Below are 12,424 nucleotides of genomic sequence, written 5' to 3' on the forward strand. Positions count from 1 at the left end.
ATCAAACTTTGAATACTATTAAGGTTTTAATAAAAAAATGTTAAGAACTATGAACCGCATCTAAAATATTTCTACTTTTATTGTGTCTAAAATAGGATCATATGCAAATATCATTATACAAGTAGAATGGCATTTTAAAAATTCTCCTCTATTTGTAGAATAATCAAATCGTATTACGGAAGTTATGACAAGCATCCCCTACCACCACCACCAATAATTTAATCTTTACCTCAAAATATCAACTTCTTAACCAAAAAAAACCAGTCTGGTTTTTCAGCTTATAGCTATTAAAATGCACCCCTCTCTCTCTCTCTACAACTCCTTAAAGGCTAAAGATTGCATCTTTTTTGTAGGCAAATGAAAACCCAAATGCTGCATTTTTCTTAAACCCCTCTGATTTTTTCGTGTTCTATATGGATTTTGGGGTGGTGGGTTTTGATGGGTTGGGGGGTTGTTTTTCAGATTCTGGTTTTCCTTTTGCTGCTACTTCATCGGCAGCAGACCAGGAGGCAGAGAAGCATAAGTGGCTGTACGGATCCGGGTCTCACAGGCAGGGAAGATCTGCCGACGAGGGGGAGGATTGGAGGAGCTCTAAACTTGCAAAGACTGATGATTTTTCAGCTTCCAAAGCAACGCAACAGCAACACCAGCAGCAGCAGTTACTGAGCTTCTCTAATTCTCCCAATTCAGAATCTATCTTGGTTGAAAAGAATGCCACAATGCCTTACTTTCATCAAACATTATCTGCTTACAATACAAGTTCTGCAGGTAATTGATTAATTCGTAATGATGTTTAATTACGGTTATACTTTTGTAAGCAGCAAAACGATTGTTTCAGCACTGCGTTGCTTCGATTTAAAAGAAAAAAAAGTTGCATCTGCATGGAGCTTTTGGGTTTGGTAGATGTTTACCAAAAAAAAAACATATATAGTTTGCTTTGGTTCCCCAGGAGGACTTTGGTGGGAGGTCTTTTCATGGAAATTATTCTGAGTCTTGTCAAGCACTAAAAAATAGCAAATACCTATTCTTTGATTGGTTCCGGTTTCCTTTTCTCTTCCCTTTTCTTTTTCCTTTTTATTCTATCTTCTTCTAGCAAAAAGAAGAAATTCATGATTTTGTAGCTTCCATAAATGCTGAAGGCAAGGTTTAATTTTTAGGCATATTCTGCCATACTTTAAAAAAAAAAAAAAAAAAACAGTGAGACGGTTACTGGGAAATGAACAGAACTTAAATAGTTTAATTTCGATTTCTGAAAATATTTGTTCTTGGGGTTTTTAGTTTTCTTAATTTTATTTTTGGTTTTCTGATTTCTGGTTGTGTTCCAGGGCAAAATACTGGGAGTTTGAGTAATGGAGGAGCTGGCATGCATTGGAGTTTAGCGGGAGGCAGAGGACCTTTCACGCCATCCCAATGGATGGAGCTAGAACACCAGGCCTTGATCTACAAATACATCACTGCAAATATGCCTATTCCATCGAATTTGCTCTTCCCAATCAAGAAGGCTCTTGATTCTGCTGGATTTTCGACGTTCCCGAACGGACTTCTCAGGCCCAATTCATGTAATTTCTTTAGTTTACGTAAAGGAAAATGATTTCCGCGCACCCTTTTTTCTAAATGCATGCTTTGATTATACAATATTCATGCCCTTTCTTGCATTCTAAGTTTTTCACCCATCGGGGGTTGTGTATGTGCAGTGGGATGGGGTTCTATCCATTTGGGATTCTCCAACAACACTGATCCTGAACCGGGAAGGTGTCGTAGGACCGACGGCAAGAAATGGCGGTGCTGGAGAGATGCCGTTCCTGACCAAAAGTATTGTGAGCGGCACATGAACAGAGGCCGCCACCGTTCAAGAAAGCCTGTGGAAGGCCACACCGGCCACACCGGAACCACCACCACCACCACCTCAAAGCAGCCTTTGGCTTCTTCGTCATCAACATCCGTAGTGTCCGTTCCCGGTGGCGGTGGTGGCAGCAGCCTTGCTGTTGCCAACCAGCAGCTCAAGAGCTTGCAGCAGCCTGCTGCATCTAATTCTTCTGCAGCAACCACTAAGACGAGCAGGTGAAATAAAAAGTTTAGCCTCACTCAGTGGTCCGCAATTTCTTATGTTTTCAGCATTTATTCCTTTTGAGACTCACAATTAGTGTTCAAACTTTGCATAGTAGTAGTACCACATTCATTACTTTAAAAAAGAATGATTTCCGCACTTCCATTTTCCTCACTTTTTCATTAGCCGATCGATTGAATAAATGAAAAGAGAATCATGGGAAAATGAGAAGTAAAGTGCATAAGAAAAAATGGGAGTGTGGAAGTCATTTCTGTTGCTTGTACAGTCTAAAGAATCACAGAATCTGATGATGTTGATCAGTGCTCTTTTACCAGCTGAAGTTACTAGAATCTACACAGATTCGACAATGTTAATTAACTGTATGATTCGTATTGGTGGTTCTTACGGGTTTGTTTCTGTTTTGTGTTGATTTGTCTTTGCAGGATGTTCATGAACAAAGAGAAGGCGGGCGAGAGAATTCAACACACGCCAGGCCTCTCCATGCTGTCGAAAGAAAACCCATTCTTGACTCAGAAACAGCAAATCGGACATGAAGAGTCCCCAATAACAGAGTTCGGGCTTGTCCTCTCTGACTCCCTCCTAAACCCTTCACAGAAAACGTCATGCCCTGCAGAAACAAATTCACAACATCATTCCCTTCGCCACTTCATCAACGATTGCCCTAAAACTCAATCCGACTGTCAACCTGTTTTGTGGCCTAACCAACTCAACATGCAGTCGGACAGAACCCAATTATCAATTTCGATCCCCATAGCTTCCTCCACAAGCAATGAGACTCTCTCACCGCTCCATCTCCCAAGGGAACTAGAGTCCCCTGCCTCAATGGGATTGGGAGTAGGCAGCGGTCACGCCCTCAGTGAACAAAACAACATCAAGCAAGCGAATTGGATTCCAACGCCTTGGGAGACTTCAGTTGGGGGTCCTCTAGGGGAAGTTCTGCACAATCCCAACAGCAGCAACAGTGCAGCAGAATACAAGAACAACTCTTCAGTCCTTAATCTGATGACCGGGGGCAGCTGGGACAACAATAACAATAGCCCTTCGCCTTTAGGGTCATCTCCAACTGGGGTCCTACAGAAGACGGCGTTTGGGTCTCTGTCGAATAGCAGTGCAGGGAGCAGTCCAAGAGCAGAGAATAATAATAGAAGCCATGAAGGGTTTAGCCTTTTGCAATGACCTCCTTGGGTCCAATATGTTCAACTCTTCCTCCTTGCCGGCCTTGTAGGTCAAGGAAGAAGAAAAAGAATGAGTTTTTATAGTTTTTCTAATTAGTCTCTTTTTATTTACTTGTGTTCTTAAATTTCATTATGTGTTCCTCTGTGGTTGTTGGCTTCCTTACTACCTCTGAAATTAAGGCTCCTTTGGTTGATATATATTAAACTTCAAACGAAATGAGTCAGCATTAAGATAGATCAGTCGTGGCTTCGCTCGCCGGCTTTTCTTGGTTGATGATAGGGTTCCTGTCTGCCCTTGGCCTTGGTTCCAATCTCATAAGCACTGACTGCAATCTTTTTTTGTTCAAATCGAACAAGCTAGAACCTGTTACCTATTAATTGATTAATGATTCTCGAATTTCAATCTAATTTTTATGGAATACAAGATGCCCATTGAGTAATCAGAAACTAATTTTCACTAATTTTCACTTGTCCAACTCGAGATGTCAAAAGAACATTTGTACAAAGAGGCTAACTTTGAAGCAAGTTCTTCCCTTCTGTTAATCTTTTGAAATGGATACAGGAACAATTTGAATGATAATTACGAAAGAAACTCAATCCATCTTCATCGTCTTCCACACACCAAAGAAACTCAGAACTCGGCAAAATAACCTCGTAACTTTAGGGCAATTTTTGGAAAAAAATTGAGTGCTCAGAAGCCAAGCGTAACAATTGTATTTCATCGAAAATTCCCAAACAAATCGGGATATTTTCTTACGTGTTAGCTGCTCATCACTGCTCTCCCTACCTATCCAATTCATCATTCATTTAGGGTTTACCAATCATAATTATACATATCACATTTTACAATTGATGAGTTGAAGCTAATGTTTCCGAATTTTTTTACGTCAATTAGGGCTTTTAACCCTAATTATCTTTTCCAGAAACCCTAAACCCCGAATAAAAAAAAATTAAAAAGGGCTGTATCCCAAACAATGACAGTCCTGCAATTTTTGGCACCGCTGCAGGGAAGCGACTTGACAAGGAACCGCCAGAATTTTCTCAAGCCGCTTTCCGGTGCCAAAAATTGCAGAACACGGCTGCGAAAACCTCAGGCAATATACCAAAAATTAAAAAGAAAAAGAATTTGAAATTGATGGGTGATTGGAGCTCATATTCTATGGGTGTATAGGTGTCTGTCAAGCCATGGCTATGGCAAATTCAGAACGAGGAATTTTTATAATCACCGCAACCAAACTACCCATTTTTTTCAAAAACTCAAATCCGAAAACAACTTCACAAGCATCAAACGAATCATCAGAAAACAATTTGCAGGGTTTGAAAACGAATCGAATAACAGTTTCTGAAAATTTTGGTTTCTGAAAACTGAGAGGAAACAGAACGCGGCTGCGATTGCTGATTTTCTCACCTGTTTCGTAGATTTATAGGGATGTTGGTGAGGGAATGCCCTAAAACCCTAGCGCGAGGGGCGCCTCTTTAATCGAGACCAAAACGACGGTGGAGGTGTTGTCGTATTTGTTTCCATGGTTGGTTGGGTGAAAATTTGGGCCTTGAGAAGAGAACGGTTGGGCCAACCCAAATGAAGATAAAGAGACCCGGTTTCTGTTGCTATTTGGGAACTACGAATTAAATTATCATATAGCTTCGATTCGAAGCTTAAGATTTTCCGATTTGCACAGATAAATAATTTGTTTAATATGATAGGATATGAGTTGATTGGTTTTAATCTTAAAGTCTTGATCCTTCACTCCTTACAACATTTAGTTAATTTTTTTATATTTGGAAAGAATCGAACTTAGAATTTTAGACCTATTATAATCATAACTCAGTATTTTTTGACATGGGTTCTCATTACTTCATCTAGGGTTTAAGTATTTTACACAATCAAATCAACTTATTACTTGAGAATGAATTAATCCATCTTCAGCTAGAATAGAGGATATCATTTATTAAAAATATTTTTGTTACACTTTAAGAATAATCAACTGTAAAATAAAGCTATTTTGCATTTGATTAACTATATTTTTAAAGTGTTATGACTATGAAAAGCAGTGTAAAAGCGTTTGTAAACTTTAATGATAAAGTGAAGTAATTGTATAAAGTGACAAAAATAGACATGGTAGTGGGGGTAGTGGCAACGATAACAGTGGTGGGGGGCAGTGATTGTGATAATGATGGTGGCGGTGGTGGCGGCATAGTGGTATAGTGGCAATGATGCGGGTATGGTGGTGGTGCCAATTGGAAGTTTGGTGGTTAGAGTATATAGGTAACAATGGTGGTAATGGTTGAGGCAATGACGGTGGTTGTGGTTATGGTTATGGTGGTGGTGGCAACGATGACGCAATTGTGGTTGTGGTGGCAATTATGGTTGTGGTAGAGCTATAGGTGACGGCAATGACGGTAGTGGCGGTTGTGGTTGTTGTGTTGGTGGTGGTGGTGGTAATAGTGGTGGCGGTGTAAGGTTAGTATTTGTAATAGTAGGTGGTAATTGTCACTTTATTCTCCAAGATATAAAATGTGTGTAGAAGGATAAAGAATGTCATTTTTTTTAAGGGAATTGTTATTGGCACTAAAAAAATCTCATTCTACACTCCAAAATTTTTATATTTGAAAAGAAAAATACACTTGTGAGGAGTGTAGAATGAAATTTTTGGAGTGTCAATAACACTTCCCTTTTTTAAAACTAATTAGGGTAATAGGAATTGAAAATATCCATTAAAAGCTCAACTCCCTTTTTTTTTTTTTATGAAAGCAGCTTCTACAAACAACTTTCAAGTTGCTTTTAAAAGTTACTGTCGGGAGGTTATTGCTTTTAAATTAAGATGGACATTTATTTGTACCAAGCATTTTTTTTTTTTTTTGAAAAAAAAAAATTTGAACAAAACAATATTATCTACACTAAAGGAGAAGGGTGAGTTTAGCCTCACAATGGGCTAGCAATAATGTGGTCCAAGTTCACCTTTGGCGAGAATCGAACCTAAGACCTCACTTACAAGTGAAGATGAATACCACTAAACCGTAGTACTAAAATGGTTGTAACCTCACAATGGACTAGCAATAATGTGGTCAAAATTCACATTTGGCGAGAATCGAACCTAAGAGCAAGTCCACCCCTAAAAAAATACGCTAGTACCTAGCCTATTTAATCCACTCAATGAACAGTGATAGACCTCAATGAACAGTAATATGCCAAATGCATCTCCACCCCTAACAAAAAATAGCATAGTCAATTTTATTAAAATATTATTATTTTTATTATAAAATAATAATATTTTTATTTTTAATTTCTGACTTTAACAGAAACAAAACAAAACCCATTCATCAAAATCTTCCATCCTTAATCCCACCAAAAAACCAAACTGCAATGTCGGTAGCATGTGGTATGGAGTGTGTGGTTGTGTTGGGTTGTATGCGCTGGGTGTGGCAGCCTAGACATCCGCCAAACTGCAACCTAGACATCCGCCACCCTCGACGAGTTCGACCCAGTTCCCCGTGTCTGCCGCTTAGTCCTCACCGTCTACGAGCTCGATCTCCACAACCCCCACTTCCTCCCCAGCGGATTCCGCCCCAACCTCAACTGGGTCGTCAAGCATGTCACCTACGACGTCAACATGACGTCAGATAGGTTGTCCCATGGGTCTGTCGATTCTGGGCCGGCCTGTGGCCTGGCTTGGTCTAGGTGCCAGCTTATTAGGCTGGGGTGGAGCACAAATATGGGAGGCTGGTCAATTTTTTGGACTGGGTGCCGAGCTATCAAGCCCCGGTGGAACTGCTTTAAGACCTCACTTACAAGTGAAGAGAAATACTACTAGACCGTAGTACTAAGTAGTTGTACCAAACACTTTTAAAGTAAAACAATTTTTAGTGAAAAAAGCAATACCAAACTCGATCTAAAAGGTTCAAACAATACAAAGCAGACTTGACAAGCACATGTGCTACATACAAGGTTACAAATGTGAGGGCCTGAATTGGCATGAAGCTTGTTTGAAAGAGCTTTTAGTTCTTTCAAATCACCAAAAAGCTTATGAATGTATTTGGCAGAAAATGTTAAAGGGCTTTTGTGTTGGGAAAAAAAAAAACACTTAAAAAGTTTTTTCTGGAAGAAGTTTATGTGTTTCTTTCATGAACCACTCCAAGTACTATTCCAAGGAACACTTGTATTTTAATAAAATAATTCATAATGCTTCTAATATAAGCGTTGTTACTAAAGTGCTTCGAAATATAAGTGCTTTTTAAAAAGAAAAAAACTGACGAAAAGTTAAATTTTTTTTTTAGTTTTAATGAAAAATGATGAATAAAAGTGTACTGAATAGTATCAGGAAAAGATAAAAATATGATTTTTCATTAAAAATAAATAATACCGGAAGTATTTCATTAAAACTCCATTTTAAAAAGGCATTTGAAAATTCCACACGGGTTCATAAACTTTTAATTAGTTCTTCGATAAGGCATGATTTTCATCCGTTAGTCTATTTAGGCTGTTCCCTTTATTAAACAAAGACCACATGAATATTCCACATTTAAAAAATATTTGGTTTCATTTCTTATTGCCATGGTCTGGTTAACACCAAATATAAATTGATTTCATAAGCATAGAAATATGGATAAAATATCATTATCCATGAAGCAATGCATTTTCTAGTGATAAGTACAAAGTATTAAAAAATGGAAGATAAAACCTAACATTAATTAAAGAAATTAATTGGGATTCATTTTCACGGCATCTTTAGAGAGATTTAGTGTGCCAGAAACTCGGTTTGGTACATACTAAATGTCAGAATATAAGCGGTTGGAAAGTCGAAAAGCAAAAGTTTCCAACCAATTATATTATAACACTTATTGTACTGAGCTATTTTCCCGACACATAGAAAATTTTATACCACATTTATATGATACAGGTTTTGATAATTAATCCAATTGCTAAGAAGCAACATTAGCCATCAAATCCAAGTTTGTTAGAAAACCCTAGTTGGCTAGATAAGCCAAAAAAACCCTCCTCTCAACTTTTTTACGTTATTGAACAATGACGTGAACTGAAAAGGGGCTCGCCATCTTTTTCCAATATTCATTTGGTGCATGGCTACAATTTGAATTAGTTAAACCTAACGAACACAAACAAAATTAAGCTTCCCATTTAAAGGCCACAATTAGCACATAATCCTAAAACATTTAACCTCGATCATTGCATTAGTTTCCATTAATACAGTATCGATCAACACACCATGCACCAGAGGAGACGAAGTGACACTGAGGCCGTATTGTCACTGCATTCCCAGGCTAACATACCCTTCGCATGGGAAATGGAGCCCGGGATGTCCAAGGCTGCAACTGATGTACATCATGGCGATCACCGCGATCATAGAGTACTGTCGGAACATTTGAACGTGGAGCAGTTAACGTTGAAGCTGACTCCTCCTCCTCGTTTATTGTCGCCAAGGGGTGGCAGTGCTAGGTTTGTGGTGGTTGATCGGCAGAGCCGTCTTCCTGTATGCTCAATCCAGCCTTCGTTTAGGTTAAACTCATTCCGATTAGGCGGTGGCGGTGTTAGGAAGGAGGAAGATCCGTTTCTGGCAGCTTTGGTGAAATGCACGGCAGCGAAGAGTCCTATTGGTAATCCAGCTGGAAACAATGGTAAGAAGTACGTTGGGAAGAAAACTAAGACCAGGTTTAGTTTTTCATGCAAGTACTCGTGTGATGTTAAGGAGGACTCTGTAGTTAAAATGCCTCAATCTCCTTATAAATAGAGAGATGGAGTACTGTATGTTCAGATGGCAATATATACCTAATGATGGGTTAAATAACCCCTCTAATTGGTGTATTGTTTGTTCTTTTTTTTTTCTTCGAGTGGTGTTATCCATACACTCCTTTTTATCTGCCACACATACTTTTTAATTTTCGACCGTCGAATCAAATGAATTGAAGATGATCAAAGGACATAAGGAACATAGGATAATATGTTTTGTTGGTGTTTTGTTTCTTTCCAATTGGTGTAGTTTTTGAATTAGTTTCGTTGGTGTTTTGTTTCTTTTCGACATTCCATAAAGTCCCCTAGCATTGATTTTTATCATGATGTTGGAATAGTATGTCGGTCGTTGTCAAATTCAGTAAGATTTTATTTCATGTAATTACTTTCAATTACAAAAATGTCTTTCGTCTGAGTTTTGAATCACATTCTAATTATTAAGGGGATAGAAGGAGTAATTTTTAAGAAAATTATTGAAAATGACTTAAAATTTTTGAGTTTTAACGAAAAAGATAAAAAAATATTGTAAGTGAATGGTACTATGATTGACTTTTTAGAATAAAAATATGATTTTTCGTTAAAATGAACAGTACCATGAGTTTTTCGTTAAAGTTTTCAAATTTTAACCCGGATGCATTTATGTAAATTCAACATCTTATAAATTAAAGGGAATTTCAGTCAAACCCCTTAAAGCATCGTTTCAAAGGAAAAAACAAAACTAGACATGGCATTGGTACACCTAACTCTTTTTACACTACGTACGTATGAGTATTTTTTATAGTTTGATTCTTTAAGTATTTTTCGCTTAATTGATCAATAGAGGTATAAGACTAATTAAATATTTAATACATTAACAATAGAGATAAATTTTTCGGTAATGCCGGAAAAACTGTCCAGTACACCAAGTATCATAATAAAAGTAGTTGTATGTTTTTTCAAGTATTCAAATAATTGTATTATGACAGTTGATATACCCAACAATATTTCCGACACGTTGAAAATTTTCTCAACATGCACATACTACTCATCCGTCCTTGCCCTATTTTTAATTAAAAAAAAAAAACTATGTGGAGATTTACTGGTGCCAAATATTGTCCTTCAGCATGAGAAAAGATAATTTTCAAGTATGATTTTGTAAAAGTGTACTCTCCATAGATTTTCTACTATCTTATATTTTTTACATATTTTTTATGATTTTAACATAAAAATTAATATTAAATTGTAAAATGATAGAAAATCTATCAAGAATTTCATTTTAAAAGAATCCCTATTGCATATCTCTAAAGATAAATATGAATTGAGTCGCACATCATGCTGGTCTCGTGGCCCCTTAAAATTCATATTAAAATCGCAGCCATGGTCCATGAGAACTCATCAGTCATCTTTCTTTATACATATTCATTGTCTTTAGCCTTCATTAATCTTTCACTGATGACTATCAGAATTAAAAAATGTGGACAGAAATATATTTTCTGAATCCTTTGTTTTGTCCATCTTTGTTCTAGGTCATAAAAAGCCACCTGATGAGAATCTGAAATTGAAATATTTGCATGAGCGATCACTTTATCTACCAATAATATACAAGGTTAATTAAATCCTACTAACTCTTAGAATAGCATATGTCTTGGTTACTTTCAACGGGAGATTTTTTAATATGTCAGAAATACAGTTCGGTACACTAAGTATTATAATGTAAGTGGTAACACCAAGTATCATAATTAATACAAGTGGTTGGATACTTAAAAAAAAATTTCAACCGCTTGTATCATAATACTTAATGTACTTGATCATAATTTCAGCATCCTTAAAATTTCTCACTTTCGACATATAGTTTTCTGTTTGGCCAACAAACACATAATTGTGGTATATTTTAATGCTTTTTGTCAAATGAAAGAGCAAATACATAACTTGCAAGCATCACCTGCAGTAGTGGAACCCAGATCCCATCACGTTTTTATTCATTTGGCCTTATTGACCTTTTGCCGCTACAAAAACCCTAAAAAGCATAACAAACTCTCTCATCCTCCCATATAAATATTCTCCTTCACACTTCACATCCTCTCCATATTTTCACACCAAAAATTAGAAGCCAAACCAAAAGTATGAGCAACGACAAGGCCGACTACTTCCCAGCCAACGTGCCCTTCTCATGGGAACACAAGCCCGGCGTCTCCAAGCTCTCACGCAAACAAACACACACAGACAGAAAATACTACTTGCCACCACCACCTTACCCTTATGAGCCTTCTTCCAAGCTTTCTTTCCATGACTTTCAGCTCCCTCTTCCTCCCTGCACGTTTCAGCAGCCGCTTTCGCGAAGCTCCTCCTCGAAGGCTCTCCAGGATGACCCTTTTCTGGTGGCCTTCCAAGAGTGCACCAAGCCCGGACCCAAGGACAAGGGCAAGACGTCATTCTTGTCACGTAAGTATGGTGTTCGATCTGGATTTGGGAGGTGGTTTGGTTTTGGCTTCTCGTGTAAGCGTTCGAGTAGTGTGAGGGATGATAGTTTGGTTAGGGTTTCTCGGGTTCCATATCATAAAGACGGATCGCTTTGACTGGTTTTTCAGCTTTGGTATATGTAATTTGAATTGTCTCATCATATATAGCTTGTTTTGAAATGATGATGACCTTATATTTTTCTTTGCTATTTGGCCAAAGCGTTAATAATTTTGTATTTATGAAAGTCCGATATTCATTGATGATATGAGAGAATACGTAGAAAAAAGATATAATATTTTTAAGTGGGGTTTCAGTAAATTTTACTGGAATTTTCAATCCAATAGAAGGAAAAAATGCATCCACAAAAATATTCATACAAATTAGGGTGACTTAGATTTAAGACCGTGCGAGATATGGGCAGCCGATAACGACAAATTCATTTAAGTCCGAATCGGCCACTTATTAGGCCATCTCCAATCGAAGGGTGTAGAGGGTTAAAAGGTCGAAAATAGTCCGAAAACAGTCTCGAACCGAAGGCCAGACCAAAGGGCTCGTGGGCCCCACTGGGTGGCCCGGGGCATGGCACTTTTTGATTTTTTTTTTTTACAGTTTTTTTTTTTTTGTTTTTATACAAATTTGTTGTAGTTTTTTTATAGTTTGTTTAAGTTGTTGTAGTTTTTAAATTTAAATAATAATTATGTTTGACCTTGTGGCCTTTTGGCCCTCGGTTGGAGATGATTTTTTTTACAGGGCTATGTTTGGCCTATGGTCCCTTGGCCCCTCAGTTGGAGCTGATAAAAAATATGGCCTTGTACTGTTCATTAAAATATTAATTTCTTGGAGGGCTAGAGGGCTAAAACGAGCATTTTGGCCAGCCTTCGATTAGAGATAGCCTTACAATCCCCGTATTGCAGCTCCATTTAAAGGGAAAAATATTTAGATAAAGAAATGCGGCCGGGTCAACATCCGGCCTGAAATGACACGAACCACAATGCATCA

The 12,424-nt window shown here is 37.7% G+C and overlaps 1 protein-coding gene and 2 non-coding genes across 3 annotated transcripts; 1 reads left to right on the forward strand and 2 right to left on the reverse strand.

The window, feature by feature from the left end:
- The first annotated feature begins 251 nt into the window (after positions 1-251).
- On the forward strand, positions 252-3,508 carry LOC137717774 (growth-regulating factor 1-like). The gene is made up of 4 exons (XM_068457255.1): positions 252-768; positions 1,326-1,559; positions 1,695-2,061; positions 2,491-3,508. The coding sequence occupies exons 1-4, from the start codon at positions 414-416 to the stop codon at positions 3,242-3,244; spliced, it is 1,710 nt and encodes a 569-aa protein (XP_068313356.1). The 5' UTR covers positions 252-413; the 3' UTR covers positions 3,245-3,508.
- A 421-nt stretch (positions 3,509-3,929) lies between these two features.
- On the reverse strand, positions 3,930-4,024 carry LOC137718904 (small nucleolar RNA R24). The gene has a single exon (XR_011065983.1). It is a non-coding gene; the product is annotated as a small nucleolar RNA R24 (small nucleolar RNA).
- Positions 4,025-4,388: 364 nt separating this feature from the next.
- On the reverse strand, positions 4,389-4,478 carry LOC137718915 (small nucleolar RNA snoR8a). Its single transcript, XR_011065994.1, has one exon. It is a non-coding gene; the product is annotated as a small nucleolar RNA snoR8a (small nucleolar RNA).
- Between the last annotated feature and the right edge of the window lie 7,946 nt (positions 4,479-12,424).

The sequence above is a fragment of the Pyrus communis genome, chromosome 15 (assembly GCF_963583255.1).
Source record: "Pyrus communis chromosome 15, drPyrComm1.1, whole genome shotgun sequence".
Classification (NCBI taxonomy): Eukaryota; Viridiplantae; Streptophyta; class Magnoliopsida; order Rosales; family Rosaceae; genus Pyrus; species Pyrus communis.